Here is a 27,745-nt window from a genome sequence, read left to right as displayed (position 1 = left end):
GATTCCTAAAAATACTTCCTGGTTCCTAACCTTAGTGCTAAGGTTTAAAAATAGAAAACACACACACATGTGCATGCACATATATAACTGCTCTCCCCTAGTGTGTGTATGTCAAAACCTTGCTGACGGAGAAAATACCTGAGTCTGCAATCGCTCTCCAGGTGGGTGATGGGCCCGAAGACTGGGACCATCCCCCTGCCCTACACAATTGCCTAATCATCATCACAAACTAGTGCCAGTCTAGACAATTTTCTATTTATCTTGTCCTATGGCCCACATCTCTACAGAGAGGAGGGGGCCATCGATTCAAACAAGTCTTGGTTGTTGTCAATTTTCATAAAATGATAACAGCCCCACCTATCACTCAGCAGGTTTAAAATTAAGGCTCTGGGGACGCCTGGGTGGCTCAGTTGGTTAAGTGTCTGCCCTGGGCTCAGGTCATGATCCTGGGGTCCTGGGATCGAGTCCCACATTGGGCACCTTGCTCAGCAGGTGAGTCTGCTTCTCCCTCTGCCTGCCACTCCCCCTGATTGTGTGCTTGCTCTCTCTGACAAATAAATAAATTTTTTAAAATCACATAAATCCTTAAAAAAAAATTAAGGCTCTGTCTTTTCTTGACAACAGAAAGTGTATACTCTGGGACTCTTCCAGAGAATACAACTCTAAATGTCTGCAGAACACCTTTAGTTCAAAGCCCAGTTATGAGGAAACAGAAACCAAATAAAGAGAACATATAAAACTGTCACAGAAGTATCAGCGGAAGGAGAAAGTGCAATCTCCCTGTTCCTTGCATTCCTGAATCAACTCAAACCACCAATAAGCTAGGCCCTTGTACTGGTGGTTCTTCACCTTGGATGCATGTTGGAGCACCTCAGGCGCTGATGCCTTGTTCCTCGGTGCCCCACAACTCCACAGATTCTGGTCAAGTTCTGCAGTGGTCCTACTGAGCACCCCAGAATGACAACCACTGCCTTACGTGTCCTATAGACTTCCTCTTCCTCACCCATGCTCTGGGTGCTATGTCCTCTTTAGTGGCTTAGCTTAGCTTCCAGGGAAGCAGCATCAGAAGCAGCTATATAAAATTCACCACTCTATTTTCTGCAGGGAAATTTTGAGAGGTGTTCAAGATGACATTCTTCACATCCTCAGTCCCAGAAATTTCTTTTAAATCTAACTGGTAAGGAGAACTTTACTTCTCTTGAGCAAGTCAAGTGCTTTGATCTTATGTGCAAAAATAATTTTGTAACTGATCATATTTTCCTTTTGGTTTTCACTACCAGGATATGAAAATCCAAATTCAATAACCGTACAGGACATCATGGTATTAACTTTTGCTTGGGTCTCATTTACTTTGTTTCCTTTACTCTACTTTAAAAAAGCTAGTCATTTTATAATATTGGCTATAAATTAGTAAGCTGTCTCCTGTCAATTTTCAATGTGTGTGGGGGGGATATAATAACTAGCTCCTAGTCACATTCCTCACACATTTTTGAACTATAAAAAGCCAAATAATGCAATTAGTGTAACTAAAATCCATGTAAAAGGTAACAGCTCTTCTTTGGGTGTTTGTTTGGTGGGGGGAGATGATACATTGATGGATGGATAGATAAGTAGTTAGGTAAATAGACAGGTAGATAAATCTGCTTCAAAATATATGAGCCCCCTTATAAGCATAACTAAGAAAGGCAATTTCTCAAAAATTTTTCAGTTATTCACTTAAAACTCTGACATTCAAAACTATTACAAGTCTTCAGTGTCAAGCAGAATAAATTATAGCAACACTGAGTTGACAGAAACTTCAAAGGGCTTTTGCCCTGCCACGTGCTATGGAAACAGGAATTCTGAATGCATGACTGTTGACATGGATTTTGTATCTATTGAAATTATTTGCACATTCCTAATTTTGTGCTTTATCCCCTAATTCCCTCACCCAACCACCTCAAACGTCCTCAATTTTTCTGCAAAAATCCAGTATTCTTCTCCTTTCTTGCGAATTCCAAGAGGACTCTTGCCTTATATGCTTTTGTGGAGATACTAAAAAGGAAGCATATGCTTATGAGAATCTATTGATCCATTCACTAAGATCTCCAATGTAAATAAACCAACTCTCAGCCACCGATAACTCAAAAACAGTTAAAACTTATTTCTTGAGAGTCGTCTCTAAAAAGAGAATTGGAAAATATTTGCCTTCTTTTTAATGCAAATAAGGCCTCTCAGTTACATCTCCAAGTTACTAGAAGAATCTCTGTCACAAGTGACAGAGTTGACAATGAAGGGCAAAACCAAGCTTCATATCTAGATTTGTTAGTAATCTTTGATTACTCAAATGTAGACCATGACCTCTGGTTAAACTCCATAGAATGAAATGGCCCCACACACGCCCCATTAACTATTCTAGACAACTGAAGCAAACCTTTCATAATGTTAAAAACAATTTCTAATGATTTGTTTTCCTAAAATATACCATGCATTTCTCACAAAAGAGAACCATATACCCATAGAATTTTACATTTGAAAGGAACCCTAGAATTAAATATTTCCCATTCATAAATTCTTTGTTGACATCCACAACTCAAACACCACAAATAATTGTACTGACAGTGCAAGTTAATCTGTGAATATTTAACTATAATATTCTCAAGATACACTCAAACCTCATACTTGAATAACTTTATTATTTTCCATTCCCATTATGAATATGTAAAGGAGTTGTTTCCTATACTTTAAAATTATATTAAACCATTTGAAGTTCCACTCTCCTCTCTTTTCCTTTGCTTGCAGCAGTCACTAAATATCAAGCTAAGACAAAGTCTTTACAATTTGGCTTCATCTTTTGAGATGAATTCCTGGAACATGAGATATTTTTTAACATGTGATTAAGGCTTATTGGATCTAGTTAAATGATATTACAGACCATCTGCCACGGGCCAGCCGCTGTTATGGGCACCAGGAATACACTGAACATTCTACGGCATGAGGTGCAGGGGGAAGGCAGGCAATAAAGAAGATAAGTAAAGTACAGCTTGCCGGAAGGTGGTGAGAAGAGAAATAAAGCAGGCACGAGGAAGAGTGAGTGCCGGGACAGGGCAGAAAAGGGGAGCAGGCTGCGACCCTTAGAAAGGATACAATGAGAAGGTGACATTTGAGCAAAGACTTGAAGGAGGTGAGGAAGAAGGACATGTGGAGATGACAGATAGAGGCATACAGAGAAGGTCAGCAGATGACTGATAGACACACACACACACACGCACACGCACACGCACACACACAGGTTGAGGGGCTAGGACATTCCAAGCAGAAAGAACAGTTAAGTACAAAGCTCCCAACATCCAAGCGTGCATCTGGCTTAACAGTTAAACAGAATCCTATTCCAATTATCCATGCTACTTTAGTGCTCTCTTTAATGCCTTCAAAGAGCTGGTTGGCAATGATTTTTAATCATACCTTTGGGTACACTGACCTACAAATATTAATAGTGACAATGAGCGGGACACTTAATTTGGCACTCTTGTACCATTCAAAGACAGTAGAAAATTTAGTCTATTCCCAAAAGGAGACACTGTATTGTAGGTAAAACACGATATGTACACATAAGATAACCCCCTTTTTAATAAATGCGTAGAGATATATAAACAGGAGCTTGCTTTTTATATTTAATAAAACAATTTACAAAAACAGGGATATTTTTCCAGATTAAGAGAATACAAGAAAAGTATATAAAGGATATACTTCAATTTTTTTGCAAGGGGCACCTGGGTGGCTCAGTTGTTAAGCGTCTGCCTTCGGCTCAGGTCATGATCCCAAGGTCCTGGAATCGAGCCCCGCATCGGGCTCCCTGCTCCGCAGGAAGCCTGCTTCTCCCTCTCCCACTCCCCCTGCTTGTGTTCCCTCTCTCGCTGTGTCTCTCTCTGTCAAATACATAAAATCTTTAAAAATATATATTTTTTTGCAAGTACTTGATCATGACCAAAATTAACAAGAGAATGACTGGTATAAATTTGGAAGTAAAATTCAGAAGCAACATATTATCTACATTATCTAAGATGAAAATATAGAGTGACATTATATTAGGGGTGAAAAGGTGGGTTTTGGTTTTCCCACCATGAAAATTATTATTATTGCCTTAAAATTAAAATTTGTTGGTCAAAAATAATATCAAAATTCTTCTGTAATCATTTCTAAAATTTTAATACTTCTTCACCTTCCATCTTTGACTGCATCCATATTTGGAAAAAGAAATTAACTACAGTTGTCCTTAAGCACGATTTAAACTCCCCAGTGTGGGGGAAATTCAGTTTTATTTATTCACCACCCATCTGGGAAGAGTTGAGTCCAAAAACATTAACATTGCACTGGCTTCAATTTCAAAGCTGGTTAGAACCATTTTGCCACAATTCCCAATAGATGAATACGTAAATTAATATAGACGAGGTCAGCAAATTTTCTAAAACTCCCAGTAAACATATTGGTTCCAAGAAAATCAATAATATGGGAGTTGCACCAAAGATAGACATATTGCTACAAACTATCAAAGCACTTAAACACATCTTCAAATATTCACATATTAACTACTCCTGTAAACAAGAACAATGAAATGTGACACGACTAAAAACCTTTGTTCATAATAAACCAGTAAGCAACTAACCTCTATGCCAAACAGCAATGTGAAGAAAAAAAGGAACAACAGGAACATGAAAAATGAGTGAACAGTTGTACTTTTTAAAAAAAAAATATTTTATTTATTTATTTGAGAGAGAGAGAGAGCACGCACGAGTGGGGAGGAGGGGTAAAGGGAGAGGGAGAAGCAGACGCAGGGCTCCATTCCAGGACCCAAAGATCATGACCTGAGCTGAAAGGCAGATGCTTAAGGGACTGAGCCACCCAGGCACCCCGGACAGTTTTACTTTTATAATTTAAAATGCATTCACCCCACAATGAGTGTAGAGATAACTTAAAAAGTAAATAAAAATTAAAGATTAAAAAAAGAGAAAAAATCTTTAATAAAATTAAAATGCATTCAAATAAGATTAAAGTGGAAATGTGAAAATGCACCGTGATTACAGTCATGACGAGGAAAAAATATTTGAAAGTACTTTAAAAGGACCTGTTTTCTTTCGAAATTATATTACTGACCTCGTGTTTAAATTCATGCAGAGGCGTACTTTACACAGTACCCAGGATCCCAGCAAACAGGAAGCCCTGCAACATATTTACTAAATCCCAGAACTTATTCCCCTCCCCAGGCACACAGGGGAAGCATGTATTTCCCAGCTGCCTCTGCAGTTAGGTTGAGCTCATGTGACCACACACTGACCAGAGAATAAGGCCTGACCATGCTCTCTCTTCACCTACCACAGCAAACCCTAAAAGCCACGTGTTGCAGCTATTACAATTACGAGACAGAAGCAGGCTGGGCATGTGTCACCACTTGGAGGAGAGCCTCTGAGGAAATCCATCTGATCCTCATCAGACTGTACCATCGGTGAGAAACAAACCTTCATGTGTCATATCTTGAGATGTAAAGGTTTGTTACCCAAGCATAACCTACCTTAGTCAGCCTATAATTCTGATTTTCACTTGGACAGCCAGAAATGTTAGCAACCAGCACAGAATTGCTGAAGGTTAAAAATAAGTATTTCCTGAGTACCTAACATGTCCCAAACACTAGGCCTCCAAAGTGAGGTCTGGGACCAGGGCATGCTCAAGATGAACCACTGGAGTATGGATATAAAATGTGAGAACTTCTATCTTTATGTCTTTATTCATCTTTTTCCCCCCATACTTGTGTATGTTTTATAAGGTACATAGTACAGTGGTATTACATGAAGTTAACTATATATAAGCAAACATACTGGATGGATTTTAAGACCACCGATCTTAAGGGAACAAAAAGAGTACAATGTATAGTCTCTGTTCAAAAGATGCTTCCTCTTGCATAAATCCAATCCATAAGTAGGAAACAATTAATGAAATATATACGATAGCACACGATACCCTGCCATATAATCGCGACATAATGCATGCTATAGAAAAGATGCGTTTAGGGTCCTGAAGAGACATTTTAGGAAGAAGCTTCAAAATGCAGATGTACGCCTCCTACATCTCGAAAGATGAGAAGCACGTGAAGATGCAGAGAAGTGTGGAATGAGGGGTAACAAAATGCAAGGCCAGGGTGAACGGAGAGAAGGAGAAATGAAAGAAAGAGTGGAGCAGGCAAGAAGAGGCCAAGTGAAAGAGAGCTCACAACCGACTGGTCACCAGCTACAACGTACTCCAACTCCACTTCTCCATTTCCACAGCCAAAATGTTCACATGGGACTAATTTTAACTGTGAAAGTCCTATTCAAGATCCATGCCAGACATATGCAAGCCCCAAAGAAAAGTTAAAGTCCCTACATATAAAAAAATGACAGGGCTTTTCAAGTTTTCAGATTCCTTTATGCCCCCTTAACTGTGCCTGCAAGGCAAAGAATGACATTCACAATCACAGACACAATACCACGATGGTGAAAATTATGTCACATTATGAAAAGGAAGCAAATATGCAAAGCATTACGTAGCGTTTTCTATTTGTTTTGGGAACAATGTCCAACAAACACCGGTACACATCTCCACACTTCCTCCTTCCTTATAGCCCCCTTCCAGGTAATGAGTAACCAGCTGGCAATGACTCACCCACATCACGTAGCTTTAATAGCCACACGTGTTCATTGTGCAAGTTAGGTCTTAACATCTTGATACTTCAGGAATACCTTTTTTTTTTAAGATTTTATTTATTTATTTGACAGAGAGAGACACAGCGAGAGAGGGAACACAAGCAGGGGGAGTGGGAGAGGGAGAAGCAGGCTTCCCGCGGAACAGGGAGCCCGATGCAGGGCTCGATCCCAGGACCCTGGGATCATGACCTGAGCCGAAGGCAGACACTTAGCAACTGAGCCACCCAGGCGCCCCAGGAACACCTTTAATACATTTCTGTGACCTCTGAGGGGGTTCTGCCATTTTCAACGTCATTCCTGGTTTTTATCCGTAATGTTATTTACATGAGCAAATTATGTATCAGCCTCTCTTCTTAATAATGGCCAAGGTAATTATAAATATAGACAGAAGTGGCAGCAACACCGTAGGACGGAATGCGAGGGAGGGTACATGAGTATGAGAATGTCTTTTGAAAGCAATCAAAGCAGTAGTTTAAAAACAAGCAACACCTAAAGAAACATCCAAGAGCCCTAGAGATGTGTACTTCATGAAAATAGAATATGAAAGAGGGAATGGACCCCTCTGATGGCGATCTAAGGTTTTAAGTAGGCAACCCAAAGCACATGCCTGCATGCATTTCCCAAAGGAAACCAGCCAAATCCTCCCTCCCTCCAGGTGCTTTCTCATTTTTTGCTGTTGAGGTGGACTGAAGGAAAAAGATTAGTAGAAAACGTATACATTCTAATTTATTCCTCTATCGCTAATTTTTTTTTTAATTAGGCTAAGCCATCTATAAGGCTTAGGATGTTCTTAATGTAACTGAGGGTCTAATTTTCAGACCTCAAGCTGAACACCCATGCATCCAGACACCGAACAGTATCCTAAGGGAAGGGCTTCATATCCAAAGGAGTGTGCATCCTTTGCAGAAGTCAATAATGGCCCCAAATCAGTATATTGATTTTGATCATATTACATGTTCCTCCTCCTGAATAACCTGATTCATCACCAATAGCAACCAGAGGTTCTGTCATAAAACATAATGAATTAACATCTGTTTCCACTTATAAGTCATTTCAACATTCAGTCATTCACCACTCATTCATTAAAACATTGCATTTATACACATACATATTTAGGCATATTTAACAAGTCTGAAATTTTTTTCCAGTTGGTGACTGAAAATGCAAGATGACAATTTTTCCACACAAAAAAGCTTGTAATTTTAAGGGCCACCCTCACCTCAAACTCTCCTCCTATTACTTTGGAGTAACCTTCATAATCCTTCAATCCTCCCAAGAATTCAAGTAGACTGATATCGGAATGTTTTATTTAGAAAATGAAAAAAAGTTCTACATGTAGCTATCACCTCAACTCAAATGCCTTTTCCCCCATCCTCAGATTCCCAGTTCCCTGTGCCACAGCCCAAACTGGCCTCTGGCTTTATCTTCTCTATAGCTAGTTACCACACCATAACAGCTACCTATTTCTACAAGTCCTTCCGAAACACTCAACACAGGTGGGGCCTTCAGAATCCCTGAACACCCACCAATTTTTCTGTACTCCCAACTTATTCTCTGTCATTGCAAGTATGCTATTATATTAAAATGACCCATTTATCTAGCCATTCCCTCCTCCCTCCAACTAGCCTGGAAAATTCTTGAAGACAAAGGCCATGTGGTGTCTTTTACACACAGCTTCTGCGCACAAGTAGTAGGCCCCCAAATTCATTCATCCATCCACTCACCCAACAAATATTTATGGAGTGGCTGCTCTTTGCCAGGCATTATTCCAACTGCTGTGGATACATGGATATGCAAAATAAACAAGGCCCCTGCTCTCATGGAGATGGCATTCCAGGACAGGAGACAAATAATAAAGACATCAATGAATGAACACCTAGAGAAATGTCAGATAACGATTAACAAGGAAGAGTAAAATAGTCTAACGGGATGATGCATGACTGGGGCAGGGTCTGCTATTTTAGGCAGTGTCAACAATTAAGACATTTCCTGGGGTGCCTGGGTGGCTCAGTCAGTTAAATATCAGCCTTTGGCTCAGGTCACGATCCCAGGGTCCTGGGATGGAGCCCCACGTCGGGCTCCCTGCTCAGCAGAGAGCCTGCTTCCTCTCTGCCTCAGCCCCTCCCCCTGCTTGTGCGCACTCTCCCTCTCTCTCTCAAATAAATAAATAAAATCTTTTTTTTTTTTTAAAGACATTCCTAACTGGATTGGGAGAACACATCAACCCCTAGATGCGAGAGGAGTAATGCAGCATCTGGCATGCTAGAGGAGCTGCTGGGGGACCAGTGTGAGAGCAGCAAGCAGGTGGGAGGTCATATATGCAGTCAGCTGGTCAGTGCCTACACCAAGAGGAGCCCTGAAGGACACATGGGAGCTACTACAGGATCCTGAGCAGCAAAGAAAAACAATATGATGGGCATCCTCAAGAAAAATCACTTTAGCCAGTAGCTGTAACATTCATGGAGGAAAGACGGCTAGGGGGTGAGCTGTGGGAGGAGGAGACAACAGTAGAAGTGAGGTAAAGGGACCAGTTAGGAAGCTCCTCCAATAAACTAAGCAACACAGGATGGCGGCAATGGAGGTGGTAAGACTGGGTTTATCAAGGGAAAGTCAACGTGACCTGATGATCGGTTGAATGTGGGGTGGAAGAGAAAAGAAAGAAAGGGTGTGGCATGAGCAGCCAAAGATAGTGCTGCCACAGGCTGGGATGGGAACGAAGAGAGGGAGCAGGGCAGTCTGAAGTCTGGTTTGACACATACAACTGAACTTCCAGATGCCCCTTGGACAGCCAAGGAGATTCGGAAGAGGTGAATGTAGCTAACGGCTAGGAGCCCAGGGAAGAAGTCCTACTAGAGACCTAATTCTGGATGCAGCAGCACCTTGAGGGTATTTAAAGCCCACGTGGGCTCCTGGAACTAATGCCCACAAAGGCAAAAGTAAGGGCCCAGAACCAGGCCCTCGGATGCACCAACATTCAGAGGTAGGAGAAGAGGCGCATCCAGCGGAGGCCAGAGATGGAGCAGCCCGCAGGCTAGGGGAAAACAGGAAGGTGTGGAGGCCAGAAGGCCAAATTCTAAGAAAGGGTTTTGCGAAGGAACTGGTGATACTGTCAAATATTACTGATAATTAAAGGAAGAGAAGGGCTCAAAACTGACAGCTGGGTGTGACAACATGGAGGTCACAGGTGATCTTGTCATTGAGTGAGGAGATGAAAGTCCAACACAACAAGGGTATGCAACTTTTTCAGAGTTTTGTAATCGAGGGAAACAAATGGTGTGATAGCTAGGAGACATGGAATCACAAGGAATAGTACAGCACGTATGTGGGTGGGAATGGATGCGGGAGAAGGAAGAGTTGAGAATACAGTGGAGAAGGGGGATAATGGCACAGTGAGATCCTTCAGGACTACAGAAGGGCTGGATGGGACCCAGGGCCCATGTGGAGGGGCTGCCTACTACAAGGGGAGCTAACAGTCAGGTCTGGATGACACTCTGTTTATTGAATTGAACTGGTGAACTACGTTCAAGACAGTTCTGGAAAAAAAGGAGGCCCACTAATTCCAGTTTCCAGGGCACCATACAGAAACTCCAGCATTAACTTGGTTTCAGGAAGCTAACACTCAAGAATGAAGTAGGCACATGTCCACATCTGTGGTATAAGAAATGTAGTGGGTCTCTGTGTCTGATTCCTAACACAGAGCTCCTGAAACCCTTGGAATTTCCTGAGTAATAGGAATGGGGTTTTTTTGTTATTCATAACAAGTGCCTTTCACACACACCTGAGTTTTTGCTAATGAGGTGACTCACGGTGGGATCCCTGCATAGCTTCAGGATGAGGGCTGGTCACCAGAAAGACCAAAGGCATGATTAAAGGGTGGGAACTTTCAGTCCCATCTCCCCACCTCCAGGAAGGGAAGGAGGAGCTTCAGAGTGGATTATAAAAACTTTTGAACAAAGAATTTTGGGAGCTGATGGCGAAAGCAGCAGTGGGTTGATGAGCTGGCACGCCCAGAGAGGGCATGGAGACTGTGCGCGCCCCCCCTCCCCCGCCACTTTGCCCTATGCATTGCTTCCATTTGGTTGTTCCTGAGTTGTAGCCTTTATAATAAATCAACAGATGGAAATAAAGTGTTTTCTGAGTTCTAGGAGTCATGCTAGCACATTACTGAACCTGAGCAAGATCGTGGAAACCCCCAAATTTGTAATCAGCTGGGTAGAAGTGTGGGAAACCCGGGTACTCTGCTCTCAGCAGGCATCCAAAGCAGGGCTGTCTTGTGGGAAATCTACACTAACTCTGGGTAGTGTCAGAGTTGAAGAGAATCATTAGACTGGTGTCAGAGAATTAGCTGGTGTTAGAAAAAAACAAACATTTGGTGTCAGAAAACATACAATATCTGCTCTTGGGCCATGGAGGTTGAAAAGAAACAAGAGATCAGGGACATGGAAAATGATGGCAGGAGGGAATGTCTCAATGTTGACATCTTAAGCAATCAGGTTTGAGGAATAAAAAAACAACACGAAAAAAAAACAAAAAACAAAACCTGTACTCTCTTAGTAATATACACATGTAGGGGTGCCTGGGAGGATCGGTGGGTTGAGCATCTGACTCTTGATTTCGGCTCAGGTCATGATCTCGGGGTCATGGGATGGAACCCCGCACAGGGCTCTGCGTTCAGTGGGGAGTCTGCTTGAGATTCTCTCTCTCCCTCTGCCCCTCCCCTGCCCCGCCCCTGTGCATGCATGCACATGCTCTCTCTAATAAATAAATAAATCTTAAAAATAGGTAGGTAAATAAATAAGTAAATAAATAAATGTATACACATCTACCCAAGGACCCTGAATGCAGAAAACACGGGGGTGGGGAGTTAGCACACAGCAAAGCTGGTCTATCTGCTTCCCAAATCTTACTCACTTGATGAGGAAGTTCAGATCAAAGCAACACAGAGCGAGCAAGTTATGAGGCCTGGACAACTGGACACGAACAAATTATTACCTTAAAAATAAAACAGCTACATGGTGAGTTCATACATCAATGAGGAATTCAAATTTTACCTAAAACCTTTCAGAAGCACTATTATAAAAACAGTAAATGCTATGTGACTGAGCATGAGCAGGAAGAATCCAATATTGGGAATGTGTGCCTTGATACGCATCCTCTTCCCTAAGTCCACACAGGCCACTGTGCCCCCACACTGGGAATCAGGGGACATGAGAGTGGCAGAGAGGAAGCCCAGCCACTCCCCGGAGCATCTGTCACAATCTAAAACATCCTTTATTTTATTTACTTCTCTTGCTTACTGTCTCTCTCCCTTCTAGAACAGAAGCCCAAAGGGGCTGAGATTTTGCACAGCACCTGAAGAACTCGTACTTGGCGCACGGCAGGCACTCAAGTAGCAAATACTGAATGACGGAACCAACACTGCTTCCTCGAATGGGAAAATTATTTCCTGGGCCTAGAATCCTATTCCTTATCTATATGGCAGATTCATCATACAAGACTCCCACTGTCCCGTCTTCTAGCTCCTCAGGCAGGACTGCACACCTTTTCCCGACATGCCCAAGCACCTTACCCACTGGGGGCCCAAACTCAGACACCTCTGGGAATGCAAGGGGCACTATCAATAATTACGAGGATTCAACAGGAATGCCAGGCTGTCTGGGGCAAATTATAACATGTGCTCTTTCTATATCTCCCACCCTTTTTTTTTTTAAGTTTTTGGTTTTTTTTAAAGATTTCACTTATTTATTTGAAAGAGCGAGCACGAGAGGGAAGAGGGTCAGAGGGAGAAGCAGACTCCCTGCTGAGCAGGGAGCCCGATGTGGGACTTGATCCCGGGACTCCAGGATCATGACCTGAGCCGAAGGCAGTCGCTTAACCAACTGAGCCACCCAGGTGCCCCAAGAAGTTTTTTTTTTAAGAGAGAGCAGGGGAGAGGGAGAGGGAGAGGATTTTTTTTCTTAAGATTTTATTTAGATTAAGATTTATTTGAGAGAGGGGTGCCTGGGTGGCTCTGCCTTCGGCTCAGGTCATGATCCCAGGGTCCTGGGATCGAGCCTCGCATCGGGCTCCCTGCTCGGCGGGAAGCCTGCTTCTCCCTCCATCACTCTCCCTGCTTGTGCTCCTGCTCTTGCTATTTCTCTCTCTGTCAAATAAATAAATAAAATCTTTAAAAAAAAAAAAAAGATTTATTTGAGAGAGAGGGTGAGTGTGAGAGAGAGCACAAGCTTGGGGGAGAGGCAGAGGGAGAGGGAAAAGCAGACTCCCTGCTGAGCAGGGAGCCCAACGCAGGACTCAATCCCAGGACCCTGAGATCATGATCTGAATCGAAATCAAGAGTCAGGTGCTCAACCAACTGAGCCACCCAGGTGCCACACTATATCTCCCACCTTTTTCATGGAAGTTCTCTCCCTTCGGTAGTTATTTATTGGTCTCCTCCCATAGCAGGCTGTGCATCCTTAAGGACAAATTTGCATTGTATCCACAGGATCTCACACACATTGTGGCTGCTTAATAAAGCTGAATGAATGAATGAACAATCACTTCCATGTAGGGATCTGGGATCCCAGAGACAGGCTGGAGCTGGGAAGGAAGCACATCTTGGACAATGCAGGCAGCATCAAGTCCCCTCCTGAGCCTGGGACACCAGGGCCTATTCCCCTTTGTATGGATTTCTGTCCTAGGACAGTCCCAGGACACACTCCTGCTTCTCCAGTCTCCTAAGTCTGGGACCCTACATGATTTACCGAACTGTTTCCATTATCTCTGGCTTTGTTAACTGCAGACTGGATCAGGACTAGCATTTGCTGATCCCTGTTTAGACAAACTCCCACACAGCTCCCTTTGCCCTAGCTACTCTGTCCTACTGCCAAACAAGTCCCAGCAACAGACCTTGGTCATCCTTCTTATTTCAACAACAGAGGGGGTGCCTCTCTGACCCTAAACACTAGATAGGGCTACCCACATGGGCTCCAACTATAGTTCTCTTTGTTGGGGATGAAGTGTTAGGTTAATCATTTTCCGGGCTGAGGCCTCAGTGCCACTCCTTTGGATGAAACGGATCTCTTCTAGAATGTTGTAGACTTTCTCAGGGCCTGTCAAAGATCTGTAACATTCCGGCAGGAATCTGTTAGCTGAGAACCAAAGTTTTCCCTTTAAGATGGTATCACTGAAATAACTATGTATGCTGGTATGAATGTGTGCTTGGCACTGCAAACAGACTTTTCAAAATAAACTTCCAAGTCTGAGATGTGCATTTTGTGAGACGTGAAATTTTCATTAGAGGGGCGCCTGGGTGGCTCAGTTGGTTAAGCGACTGCCTTTGGTTCAGGTCATGATCCCAGGATCCTGGGATCAAGTCCCACATTGGGCTCCCCTGCTCTACAGGGAGGCTGCTTCTCCTTCTCCCTCTGCTACTCCCCCTGCTCGCTCGCTCTCTCTCTGTCAAATAAATAAAATCTTTAAAAAATTAAAAAAAAAACAAAAAACGGTTCGTAATCTGAAAGACAAATTAGCTGAGGTATCTTTCTGCCAAGAGTATACACCCAATGGGGCGCCTGGGTGGCTCAGTCGTTAAGCGTCTGCCTTCGGCTCAGGTCATGATCCCAGGGCCCTGGGATCGAGCCCCGCATCGGGCTCCCTGCTTGGCGGGAAGCCTGCTTCTCCCTCTCCCACTCCCCCTGCTTGTGTTCCCTCTCTCGCTATGCCTCTCTCTGTCAAATAAATAAATAAAATCTTTAAAAAAAAAAAAGAGTATACACCCAGTAAAATGATAAAATGAGAATAAAAGCTTGAGAGTAAAAGCCAGTAAGTTCAGTACAAGGAGCTTTGTAAAAGCTGGATATGTGCTAGGCCCACAAATGTTTCTTCTCACCGCACGGCCTTGGGAAGCCTTCAATTAAATGGCCGTCCTTCACCACCACATCGCCGCTGCCCAACTACAATCAAACTCTCTACTCCCCCTCCTCCTCTAGTAGTCCCTTTAAATCAACAAGTTTTCTAGTCCGTGGTTGTCCAGAATCAAACAAATATCTGCCAAGACTGAAAGCAAACACAGGACTGCCTTCTGCTTATTTTGACTCATGAGAGTCATGCAGAAAGATGAAAGGCAATTTCAACTATTTTCAAGACAGTGTCATTCCAATAGGAAATGTTAGCTTAAGGAGTCTACACCAGAACTCACAACAGAGTATGGACTCTGTCCTGCGCAAGTCACTCGTCCAGGTCAGAGGCCTACACAGATGTAAAACCTTGCAGACCACAACCTATCAGCTCCTGACTCAAACCACACAAGAGGACAGGGATCAATGGTGCTTTCTAAGATTAACTATCGACATTCATTTTGTCTTCCACAAAAGCTTCCCTCCCTTTGCTCTATCCTTCACCCTCCTAACTGATGGTTGGAACAATCTTGGTTTCTGTAAACTTAAGTTAGGAGAAGACAGTGTCTCCATCAAGAAGACAGGAATTTTATCTGCTTTGTTCACAACTGCATCCCGGTGCCTAACAGACAGCGTGGAACATGGGTGAGGGCTCAATAAATATTTGCTCAGTTAATGAGTAACTTTTCCAAAGCAGGAAGTAGAAAGAACGCTAGGTGGGAAAGCACAAAATCTGATTCTGCAAGTGAGTTTTGGAGAGGTACAGAATCAGTTAAAGGCTCAGTTATTCCAAAAACTGAAATGAGAGCAATACTACAAAAGTCTCAGCAACATAACATCACATCAACTAACTTTCTCTCTCTCTTTCTCCCTAAGAAAGCACTTTCACGGGGCACCTGGGTGGCTCAGTTGGTTAAGCGACTGCCTTCGGCTCGGGTCATGATCCTGGAGTCCCGGGATCGAGTCCCGCATCGGGCTACCTGCTCGGCGGGGAGTCTGCTTCTCCCTCTGACCAAATAATCTTTAAAAAAAAAAAAAAAAAAAAAAGCACTTTCACACTCTGTTATACAAACAACCTCTATGAGAATTCAGGGTCTAACTGTCGTAAGAGTTCTCAATTCTGGACTTCACAGAATTCCAACTCTGCTGTAGAGAAAAATACTGGTATTATAAAAGGTAGAACATCCAGATCTTCTGTCCTGGACTTTTCTCCTAAGCTCTGGACACCCACAGCACTAGTACATTGTGAGATATAGTTGGAAATATTCTTTATAACATTTATCTGGTCTACCTTCGAGTAAAATGGTAATGAGAGTAACAAAGACGTAAAATACACAAGCCTTCCAGCAATGTCACGCTACGGGCAATGGCATATGGTCCTGCAAAATCAATCTGGCCCAGAATTAGAGACCAAAAGTTCCCTAGTGACAGAGGGCTCATGTCTGGAACACTGACATGAGCACTGTCCAAATCCTCCCATTAATTACTTTCTCATTTTTTAGGTGAGAATAGCAAAATTGTTCGAAGCCTCAAGCCATTTTCCTCAGTTTTTAAAACTTGTTGCAGGGTTTTTCATTTACTAAGAGAGAAGACTGCTTGCTTCAAATGGTGCTCGTAATGCCTAATGTAATATGGCTACCACATTCTATCCTAAGCTAAAGACACACTTCCGCTTGCTCTTGGGCTGTGACCACCCGGAGGGGATTCTGGCAGGGGTTACAACACACTCTTCCTTCTACGTTGCCATGTTCCCTTGGCTAGACTCTTCATCAGACGGTAAAAGTTCTCTAGATCATGAATAAATGGAACCTGAACACTCCGGATTGAAGAGTACCATAAAAATAGTATTAAATATTGGCTTACATTTTTTATAAGAATGAGAAGAAATTCTCATTATACTCCACGAAATTCTGAAAGAACACTGCAAATATCCTACTAAGAACGGTTTGATTTCATTAAACTACCAGAGATGAGATAACACAGGTAAAATGAAATGAAAAATGATTTAAAACCTCTTTTGGTCTATAGTCACTGAGCTCTTAAGAGAAAAGCCATGAAAGAGCCACAGACATATGCAGGGAAAGGATGCTGACCTCTAGAAGTTGCCATCTCATTAAAGAGGATGACACAGAAACACAAGGAGGGGTTCCTTTAACTCAGAGGGAGAAGTCACTTGTGCATTGAGCTTTCAGACAGCCCCGAGGAGACTGGCCAGGTTTTAACAGTAGACAGGGTATGCAGTAGGAGTGGAAAGAAGAAGACGTAAAAAGCTGGGACTCAAAAGGAAGTTCCATGAAGAAGCTTGGTGTGTGGGCCTGGAAAGGTGCGCCGAGGCTGGAATGCACAGAGCTTGAACACCAAGCCACGAAACTTCGAGTTCACTCAAACAGTAATAGGGAGCCCATGAAGGTTTCTGGGAAGGGAAGTAGCATGCTCTGATTTTAGGAAGATCCACAGGATAAGAATAAACTGTATCTAGTGCTGCAAGGTCAAAAAGCAATCACCCAACAAAAGGCCAGTGGATTTGGTAAATAAAATATCAGGTGGATTGTCATGGTGCTATTCTAACTGAGTGGAGGGTAACTAAGTAGTTTAATTATTTTCCTCATCTCTTCCCTATCATTCTTTCCTATCTATGCGGTTGGGTGATCTGAGGTACTTCTCCATGAATACAGTTCTTGAGTTATCTGAAGGTACTAAGTCCTCACCGGGATACGTAAAAAAAAAATTCCTAATGTCCAAAGAACCTTAGAATCACATTGGAGAGGCACTCTTTACACAATGGAAAGGCAAACGGTGTCATCTAAGCTGCCCCATGGACGCCTCCTTTTTCTGGACATGACCCCCAGGGATACCACACTCAAGGTGTGGCTCCGAACACAGAGGGGGGAGGAGTTCAGAGAAGAAGGGAGCAGGAGAAGAGGTATGCCAGCAGAAAATACCTTTGAAAAGGAATATAGGTACGAAACCACTGTTTATTTTCATTTTACTCATTTATACTCATTTTACTCATTTATACACTATCTCAAAGTCACATACCCACATGAAATGTAAATATTTTTCAATGATCTGAAATTTAAAGAAAGATAATTTCTGGACACCTTCAAAAATACATGAGCTAGAAGAGAAGTACCTGGATATTTCCGAAGACTAATAGTCAATACCAGGTCAAATTAAATTCCAAATGTCATCTGGGGTAAATTAATTGGCAAAATTTTCAAAGTATACGTGGTCTGAGCAGCTGTTTAAGTTTTTTATTCCAATTGGGATCAAGTTCTTAAAAGAGTTACCATTAGAATACATCAAAAGCCTAAAGTCATCTATCTTATTATACTGCAAAATTCCTATTTGAGAATGTCGGACTAGGTTTTAGTAAGAAACCTAGCTAGCACGAACCCCATTTCAGACACTATTAAAGTTGGACATTCACAAAGAATGATGCAGGGAAAATGCTTTAAAGGAAGTGGAGGGGCGCCTGGGTGGTGCAGTCGGTTAAGCATCCGACTCTTGGTTTCGGCTCAGGTGAGGATCTCAGGGTCTTGAGATTGAGCCTCGGGCTCCATGGTCAGCATGGAGTCTGCTTGAGATTCTCTCTCCATTTCCTTCTAACCCTCCCATTCGAGCTTTCTTTCTCGCTCTCTCTCAAATAAATAATCTTTTAAAAAAATAAATAAATAAAGGAAGTAGAAAATGTCCCACCATGGAGGAGAAACTGGTAAGAAAGGGCATGTTAGGATGCTCAAAATGTGTTCCATACTTCTCATTATTACAATAATTACATTTATCACTGTTAATAGCAGCTGCTCTCCTTTACTACAAGGCTGTGGCCCATTCCATACTAAGCACTTGACATATACCAGATAATTATATTATCTAAATATCTACTAGATAGTTACCCCTCACAAAAATCCTAGGAGTTAATAATTATTTTCCCACTGAACAGAGCAAATTGCTTAATTTCTGAGTTGAAGTTTTTTTCAAGTAATTTGCTCAAGATTACATAGCTTGCGAGTGGAAGAGCTGGGACTCGAGTCCCAAGTCCTGTTCAATATATTCCCAGCACTTAACTTACTTTGAGGCACTAATAACGTTATGGTGAGCTGGCATGCCAGGTGAGGCTGACATGAATCAAAAAATCCCATAAAGCAATATTAACCTGGAACTGTGACAAGGGCAAGGGATCTGACCTTGGCCGGGAGGGGGCAAGGGACGGTCCTTCCCTGAGGAGGTCTAAGGCAATCTGAGAACTAGCAGAAGAACAGGAGTTGCCTGGGGAAAAGGGAGGGAAAAGCATTCCAGGAAGAAGGTACAGAATGTGGAAATATGACCCGGTGGAAAGGAGTGTGGTGAGGACTTAAAGAACAAAGCAAGATGGGAAGGCGGGTGTGATACAAATCTGGCAAATTCAGATTCATTAGATAAACCTGGACTTTGCACCGCCACCCCATGCACGGTGTTTCATAGACCATGGTAAAAAGTTTTGTTGCCTAACTCAATCTAACAAACATTTACTGAGTAAAAAAAAATTGTACACTGGATAATTATCTTATAGCTCATCGTGGCTAGATCCCTTGGGAAGTAAGGGGGTAAACGAGGGCAGCAGTGCCACAGAGACTCTTAGAAATCTTCCAGGGGTGGGGATAAAAATGGATATTACAGAGCATGAACTTCTGTGTTCTAGAATAGACATCTGTTATATATCTAAACATCCCCAAACTGGAGATTAAAGCTGCAAATGGAAGAATGACAGGCAGTCTCTGGAGATAAAGTGAGGCACAGCTAAGGTGACCTTGGAGGGCCTGGGGTGCTGATGGAGGTGCACAGCAAGAGGCCCTGCCAAGAAAATGGCAAAACCCATCTCTAGCTGAGAGGCACTGTTTTCACAGCCCAGCTCCCCACCCATGAGCTGCATGGCTTTGGGAAAATTTCCCCATTTGTAATAATACCTACACCTCACAGAATTATTCTGAGAATAAAATGAGTTATCATACATGTAAATAATAAATAACAAACCATTATTATATTATGAAGACTGCTTGCATAAAGATCATGATTTGCTATAAGCAGTTAAGGAAAGGAAAATATTGGTAAATATACATCTAAGACAACATGTTCTCACACTTGCACGTACATAAGAATCACCTGGAAAGCTTGTGAAAAATGTAGATTCCTGGCTTGCTAGAGTTAAGGCCTAGGAAACTAGATATTTCATAAGCTCCTGGGGGATTCTAACACCCCTGATCTAAGCATCTTACTCTGGGAAGCATGGTTTCAAGGCCTAGAATTTAAAACAAATAGTCATCAAATAAAGTATTTCTGGTTCCATACAAATTGCCAACAGACACATGAAAAAGTGCTCAACATCGCTCTGCATCAGGGAAATCCAAATCAAAACCTCAATGAGATACCACCTCACACCAGTCAGAGTGGCTAAAATTAACAAGTCAGGAAACGACAGATGTTGGCAAGGATGCGGAGAAAGGGGAACCCTCCTCCACTGTTGGTGGGAATGCAAACTGGTGCAGCCACTCTGGAAAACAGTATGGAGGTTCCTCAAAAAGCTGAAAATAGAGCTACCATACGATCCAGCAATTGCACTACCAGGTATTTACCCCAAAGACAGAAATGTAGGGATCCAAAGGGGTATGTGCACCCCGATGTTTATAGCAGCAATGTCCACAATAGCCAAACTATGGAAAGAGCCAAGCTGTCCATCGACAGATGAATGGATAAAAAAGATGTGGTATATATATATATATATACACACACATATACACACACACAATGGAATATTATGCAGCCATCAAAAGGAATGAAATCTTGCCATTTGCAACGACATGGATAGAACTGGAGGGTATTATGCTGAGCGAAATAAGTCAATCAGAGGAAGACATGTATCATATGACCTCACTGATATGAGGAATTCTTAATCTCAGGAAACAAACTGAGGGCTGCTGGAGTGGTGGGGGGTGGGAGGGATGGGGTGGCTGGGGATGGACATTGGGGAGGGTATGTGCTATGGGGAGCGCTGTGAATTGTGTAAGACTGTTGAATCACAGACCTGTACCTCTGAAACAAATAATACATTATATGTTAAAAAAAAAGAAGAAGAGAGTAAGAAGGGAAAAATGAAGGAGGGGAAATTGGAGGGGAGGCGAACCATGAGAGACTATGGACTCTGAGAAACAAACTGAAGGTTCTAGAGGGGATGGGGGTGAGGGGATGGGTTAGCCTGGTGATGGGTATTAAAAAGGACAAGTACTGAATGGAGCCCTGGGTGTTATACACAAACAATGAATTATGGAACACTACATCAAAAACTAATGATGTAATGTATGGTGATTAACATAACATAATAAAATTTTTTTAAATGCAAAAAAAAAAAAAAAGGGCGCCTGGGTGGCTCAGATGGTTAAGCGTCTGCCTTCGGCTCAGGTCATGATCTCAGGGTCCTGGGATCGAGTCCTGCATCGGGCTTCCTGCTCCTTGGGAGCCTGCTTCTCCCTCTGCCTCTCTCTCTCTCTCTCTGTCTCTCATGAATGAATAAATAAAATCTTTTAAAAAATAAAAAAATAATAAAAATAAAAATAAAAATAAATAAAATGCAGAAAAAAATAAAGTATTTCATTACAGGGACTTAACTACAGGGATAACTTTATAAAACAAATTTCAAGATTTTATTTTTCTCCAGGCAAAACGAAACAAGATGACTTGCAAAATCCACTTGTAGACAAAAACAGAATAATCAGAATCTACTTGATTGGCAAAATATACAGTATTTAGCTTTTAACAACCATTTTCAGGAATTAACTTAAATTTTTAGTTCCAAACAGTCCAAAAATGTCAGTATGTGCTACGCTATCAAGAGAAACATCTAAGACTGGGGTATATATATATTCTTTAATTATTAGATTTTATTTTCTATCAAAAGTAACAGAGCCCATAGCTCATCTTCAATCAGAGAGAGAAAATTCTTTTCTGCTAGACCACAACTAAAAGTCTACAGGCTCTTTCACTTTAGTTCAGAGTTCTTCAACCTTGGCGCTATGTAATTATTGTAGCTTGTTATTTATAGAAATTCTTTACACTAACAAGTGACCTTCAGAAAAAAATCAAACAAGTGACTATCTTTGGGGAAGGTGAAATCATTGGCCTCATATACACATCTGGTGAACAATGTCAATGTCTATGAAGATTTATAAACTGAAGGTATTATCTATTCCTTTTGCTGAAAAACCATTACACAACCCAACACTTGGGATCTTTCTTGACCCAACCCACGAAAATGCTGCTTGGGCTCTTTAAAAGAATAAACAATGTACATTCTTGTTTTATTTGCAAAAATAATTAGCAGCAGCTGCTACTTATACACAATTTGCAATAGAACATATTTTACATACTGAACCCAAATATATCAGAACTTGAAGAGTCTGACGCCAAATGAAGTATTCTGCCTTTTTTGAAATTTAAAATAAGGCATAACAATTGACTTTCACATTCCTTCCTCTAATTTTAAAAAATGACGACAACATTTTCCTGAGACTCGAGGGAAACAGCTGGACGCATCTGTCAACTACACATCCCTGCAGTGAAAGAGAAACTTAGCGCCTCAGTCCCGTACTTACATGTGAGGGCTCAGTTCATAAAAATTTCTATTCCTGTAATCTTCTACTTTCTCCGGTGAATAAATGGGTAAGGACCGGTATGGGTTAACCGATATAACCACACTTCCAATGTACGTCTGGCAAAAGAAAGAACAAAAAATATCCTCATTATTACACAGGACATGTTTTAACATCTTAAATCACACTGTCTCATGGTTTCATCCTTTTAAAAACAAAACTAGTTCTACTGCGTGACCATTCATACTTTTCAAGAACACTTAATATCTCCAAAGACACATGGTCAATAATGTTTATTCATTTTGCTGATAAATGGAAGGCACAGATTTATACATTGAAAATACCTTTCAAAATAAATCTCTAGATTAATTTAAGGTCCTGGGTAAGAGTTCACAGTCCTGTCACACTTGCCAAAAGTTTCGTCACCAACCACAGCTAATTTTGAGCAACAGCTATGCTTTCTCTTATTCCGGTTAGAACTGGTGTCTCCTTCTCTCATCTTTATCCTGCCGTCCACTGTAACCCAGGATTTCCCTCCGCCTGAACCACATCCATACCTATCAACTAGGGCCTTTACTTTGGGACTGGCCTTACCCCAGCCCGTCAATCTCTCCAATGGGCTCTGACAGCAGACAGCTCCGTATGAGAGCCACGTTGATCCCTTGGGCGTTCAAACAACATAATCTCATATTCTATCTAACATACTGTAACATCAGAATTTAAATGTACTTTCTAAAGGAGAGTATATTTAATGTCAAATTTAAATTCAATGTGGAATGTAAATGTACTTCTAGAGGGATCGATACTGTATTTTAGCAGACATGAACCCTCTCACACTACAAACTGGAACGCTATTAATCTTCCTTTTCATTTTGATCTGGATTCCTGGCAGCAAGAGTAGTCCGATTCAGTTCATTCCGTACAAAGACTAGCACCAGGCCATGAGCAAAAGTCACGTAACTGAAACTCATTTTAGTGGCTTCATTTTTCCTTTCAGTTTCAACATCATGAGGGAGGGGGGCAGCGTGGAGACATGAACAAAAACAGGTAAGTGATAAAAATTTTTTTAAGAAAGAGGTAAAAGAAAAAAAGAAAGGAAAAAAGTCAACTCTAACTTTCCCACCTTTCCAGTGTCATGCAACAAAAGGTGGCATTTTTTAGAGCAACAAATTTTTCCCGTATTGCCACCACTGGATTCAAGATTGTCAGATCTTTCTAGAAAACTGAACGGAATAGCAAACAGAACAGTATGAACGTTCTGATTTTTTTTAACATAGGTCACAATTATTTTAATTACAAAAGACTTCTCCCTGAACCCGGAAAACTGAACAGGTCATTTCTACACATACTTTTTCATCCTCTCAAGCATAGACAAGACCCCTGTTGTGAAAGACAACTCTGTTCCCACGCAGTTTCTACATTTATTTCTGACATTCATTTCTGACATTCTATCACTAGGACCAATTAATCTAGCCTGACGAGAAATGATTCCAAGTTTCCTAACTTTCTGCATTTTCAAAAAGGTTTCTTCCCACTCCAACCTACCTGGGCAAGGAGGTGGGAGATGCTGGAGACTGAGTAATGGTCTCAATCGCTTCTAGCGAATATACTAGAATTAGCTACAATGGTAGAGATGAAAATGTAATGGCTGGTTATTCTTTTAATATCTGCTGATTAAAAGACCAGCCTTCTTCAGCAGAAAAGCACATGACTCACCTTTTTTAGGTAATTTCTAGAACCACAATAATTGAGACAGATATTTGCTCTCGGCAGAGAAACCAATGGTCAAGCTGCTCTTTAAAACCAAACTTAACAGCAGCTACATTCTTGATAAAAATCTGCCTCTGTAGCATTCTGACAAATTGAACAACTCTGCTGCCTCAAACCCAAAATCAAAAGCCACACGACTGAGTTATAAGTTTCTCTTTGTTACTTGTGACTTTTATACACACTGAATTATGTGTGCTTCCCCCCCACCAGCTCTTCCCCTAACACCTCGAAACGGCCTGGCCCATTAATGATGCCCCGTAAATATTTGTTAACTGAATGACTGATTTGTACAGGGCCAGCTCGTCACTAAGAAAGTGACTCTCATATAATTATTCTTCTGTTGAAATAAAATAGCAAGTACACTGCATACAGTGCCTAAGATTTTATGAAACCTATATGCCACGTGTTGCCACCGAACAAACCTTTAAACTATATCCTTTCCCCTCAGGTTCCTACTGTGGGATATTGTTTGCAAAGATGGCTAGAACAATTCCTTCCACCCCTGTAGGCATACATCCCTTTGACATGTGACTTTGCCACTCTTTCTATCAAAAGATCATTTATTCCTCCAGTCCTTCAGTTTGGACTCGTCCGTGTGACCTGACTGTCAAATATCCAGTGGGACATTATAAGATGAGACATAAGCAGAGGCGTGAAAAGTACCTGTGTAGGAGGAACCCCTTTTTTATGGCCGTGGCTGGAAGCCATGATGTGAATGGGCTTGAGCCACATGCATGGCTGAGGTGCCCTGAGCTGCAGATCCTGACACCCAGCTTTGAGCAAAGCCATTTAGGCCACCCAGGCCCGGTCAGGCCACCAGATGCCTAAAGTCAGATGCATGATGCCGGCTGAGACCAGCAGAAGACACCTCAACCTAAAGTCCACCTAAACTGCTATCCCAGAGAACTGGGCACAAATAAATGGTTGTTGTTTTAGGCCACTAATTTGGGGAGCTGGCTTGTTACCCAGCAACAATTACTGGTACTCCAACACAGTTCAAAACAAATCAGAAAAGGGGTCAAGCAGGACGAGCTTTATCAATCTAAATAAGGAAACAGTAAAAGAAACCGCACTATCTCCCCATTCTACTTTATGTGTATGTTTCAGATATGTATCCTCTAATCTTGAATTCCTAACTAGATTTGTCCTCTACCATGACGCCTACCCTTGCTGTTTATGGGTTTCTTCTTTGAAGGGTCTACGTGCATTCGTCAAAGATTTAAATATTCCCACACTGTGTCAACAAATAACTCAAATGTTCAGTCGCAGTTCTCCTTTCTCTGAGACCCGGAAGAATTCCTGATAGCAGCTGACTGACTGAGTAGAGTTTATGATTCTTCTCTGGTCTTGGGCAGCTATCCATTCTACATTCAGGTAACTGCAATAGCAGATTACACCTCCTTTTTGGGGATCAGAACAATGGCGACCAGATAGTTCATGTTTACATCAATTAACATTTGGACTGACAAATGAGAATACATTATTATTTTTTTAACAAGCAACTGCATATGATTTAAAGTTGGTATCTTCTCATTGTGCCATGCTCTAAAAAGAACTATAAACTAACTCACTTAGTAACCACTGGCATTAAGAGGTTGGACTAACTAATGGCATTAAGAGTTTTTTAAAGTCAGATATGTACGTGAAAGGGCTGGGTGTGTCCACTTTATTCTGAATATGCCCCGGAGAAAAATAGAAAAAGAAAAGCTTATGTCTTTACAAAAGGGAGTGGCAAACAGGATTCATCCCTTGCCCCCCGGAGTTCCACTCACTTACTGGACTGGTAATAAGAGGTGTGTGTATTCTGTGTCCAGGATACACTACTACTCTGGAGCTCGGATAATGCCCATACCAATGGCGCCCACTAAAAGGCCTCCCGCGGCTCAGTTCATTTCCCAGCAGGCCACTGGATGGCTGCACCCACACCTCGCTTTTGTCCCTGGGCCCCAAAGAACCCAGAGAAACTCCTACTGGAATCCAGAGGATGTTCTCCCATTAAGTGAATTACACTGAAAGGGACTCCTTCCCCGTAATGGCCAAGACTATCTCCCAGTTAGGTTCTATCTACCTTCTCCAACAGAGACAAGCCTGGCTCTCATTTCCCTTGTATGTATGTATTTGCTCAATCAATGTACTTACTTACTCGATGTAATCAACCTCCTAACCATCTCAGCCCCTTCCCAGCTCACCACACCTCCAGGTTCCCAGCCTTTGCACCCCAAGTACTCAGGCATATGCACACCACCACTATGACACTGGAAAGCCCCCTTTAGTCCCACTGCCCTGTGGGACCAGCCTCTGACATCTGGGAAGGAAAAAGGAAGTGGAGGGGAGGGGAAGGGGAGAGAGGAGAGGAGGGGAGGAGGAGGGGGAAGGATGCTGGGGGAGGGGGAGGGGAAAACTCTAACTTTTTATAAATGACATTCGATTAGCAACTTTTTCATTTCTCAAGGGCAGACATTAAATCAAGAATGTACAAACATTCCTAAGTCAAAACAATCTCCGTCTTCATATTTCAGATATCTGTAGCATTCCAGAACAAATGCCTTGTGAATAACCAAATAATACTCAGAGTATTCCTATTGTGAACACAGTGAAAACTGAAGTATTTTCTGGAGTACGTGCATCCAGCAATTCAGAACCCAGAAGAAAGACCCCTGATATATGTAATCTAAACCCCAGTCTCTCCAGTTGTGGCTCAGTCGGTTAAGCGTCTGCCTTTGGCTCAGGTCATGAACCTGGGGTCCTGGGACCAAGCCGTGTTGGCCTCCCTGCTCAGCGCGGAGTTCTCCTTTTCCCTTTCCCTCTGCCCCTCCCCCTCACATCCCGCCCAGCTCATGCTTTCTCTTGCTATCTCTCTCTCAAATAAACAAATAAATAAAATCTTTTAAAACAAAATTTTAAGTCTCCCTAAAAGTCATGTGTAACCACAGGTGAAAACCACCGCTTGTGGTCTTCACCTTCAGGACCCACGGAAGCGTGTTTTACTATTGATGGCAGCAGCCGTGACACTGTCGCTCTTGACCTACCTTCTATCTTACTTTCCTCTTTAAATATTCCGATGTAATCAATCCTGTAAACATTTCAAAACAGGAGAGAAAATCCTTCTGGCCTCACTTACTTTCATTTTAGCCACATTTCTAATAAACTCGGCACACTCCAGAGAAAGAGCAACAACATCTCTAAATTGGGGCCATTCTGTAGCAGCGTATTTCAAATGTTTCACTAAGAAATAGATTTTCATCACGACGAAGTATGTGTTTAAGTGTATATTTACATACACGTACACACATATGTATGAAGCAAAACTTCCACAAAACCCTAAATACTCTTACCGTATGTGATACGCTGATAGGATTTGTTCAATTCTATTCATTACAAATTTTTTTTAAAACTGCTGGTCTTAACCCATCAAGTGGTTTTGATCACCCATTAACAGGTTGAAACTTACAGTTCAAAAAATACCTCTACAGAGCACTTCTTAACCTTTTTTTAGTTGTAGATCCCTTTGAAATGCCAATGAAAGCTACAAAACTTCTCCCCAGAAAAAAAACACACATATAATAGGCACATAAAAGTTTGCATACAGTTGACAGACTGAGTTAAGAACTCCTACCCTCAGGGAAGAAACAATGGCCACTAATGGAAAAAGGAAAAGAGATAGAGGGAAAGAGAAGCAAAGAAAGAAAGAAAAGGAGTAAGAAGTGATCACAATAATTTTGCAAGCATAACAATGAAGAGCTGTTTAGAGTAAGAGCCA

General features: G+C 41.9%; 1 protein-coding gene across 4 annotated transcripts in view; it reads right to left on the bottom strand.

Moving 5' to 3' along the window:
* The window catches only part of MYO1B (myosin IB), a 184,324-nt gene that overhangs the window by 108,156 nt on the left and 48,423 nt on the right, over positions 1-27,745 (bottom strand). For all 4 annotated transcript variants that reach the window (XM_064586837.1, XM_064586838.1, XM_064586839.1 and 1 more), the window contains one exon: positions 22,219-22,334. In XM_064586837.1, the coding sequence (XP_064442907.1) occupies positions 22,219-22,334 (116 nt within the window). The remainder of the gene's footprint in view (positions 1-22,218; positions 22,335-27,745) is intronic.

Source organism: Mirounga angustirostris, unplaced genomic scaffold (assembly GCF_029215605.1).
Source record: "Mirounga angustirostris isolate CCGP_5_RB_7025 unplaced genomic scaffold, mMirAng1.0.hap1 SCAF_3, whole genome shotgun sequence".
NCBI lineage: Eukaryota > Metazoa > Chordata > Mammalia > Carnivora > Phocidae > Mirounga > Mirounga angustirostris.
The sequence above is the reverse complement of the archived record's forward strand: the minus strand, read 5'-3'. Positions and strand labels throughout refer to the sequence as shown.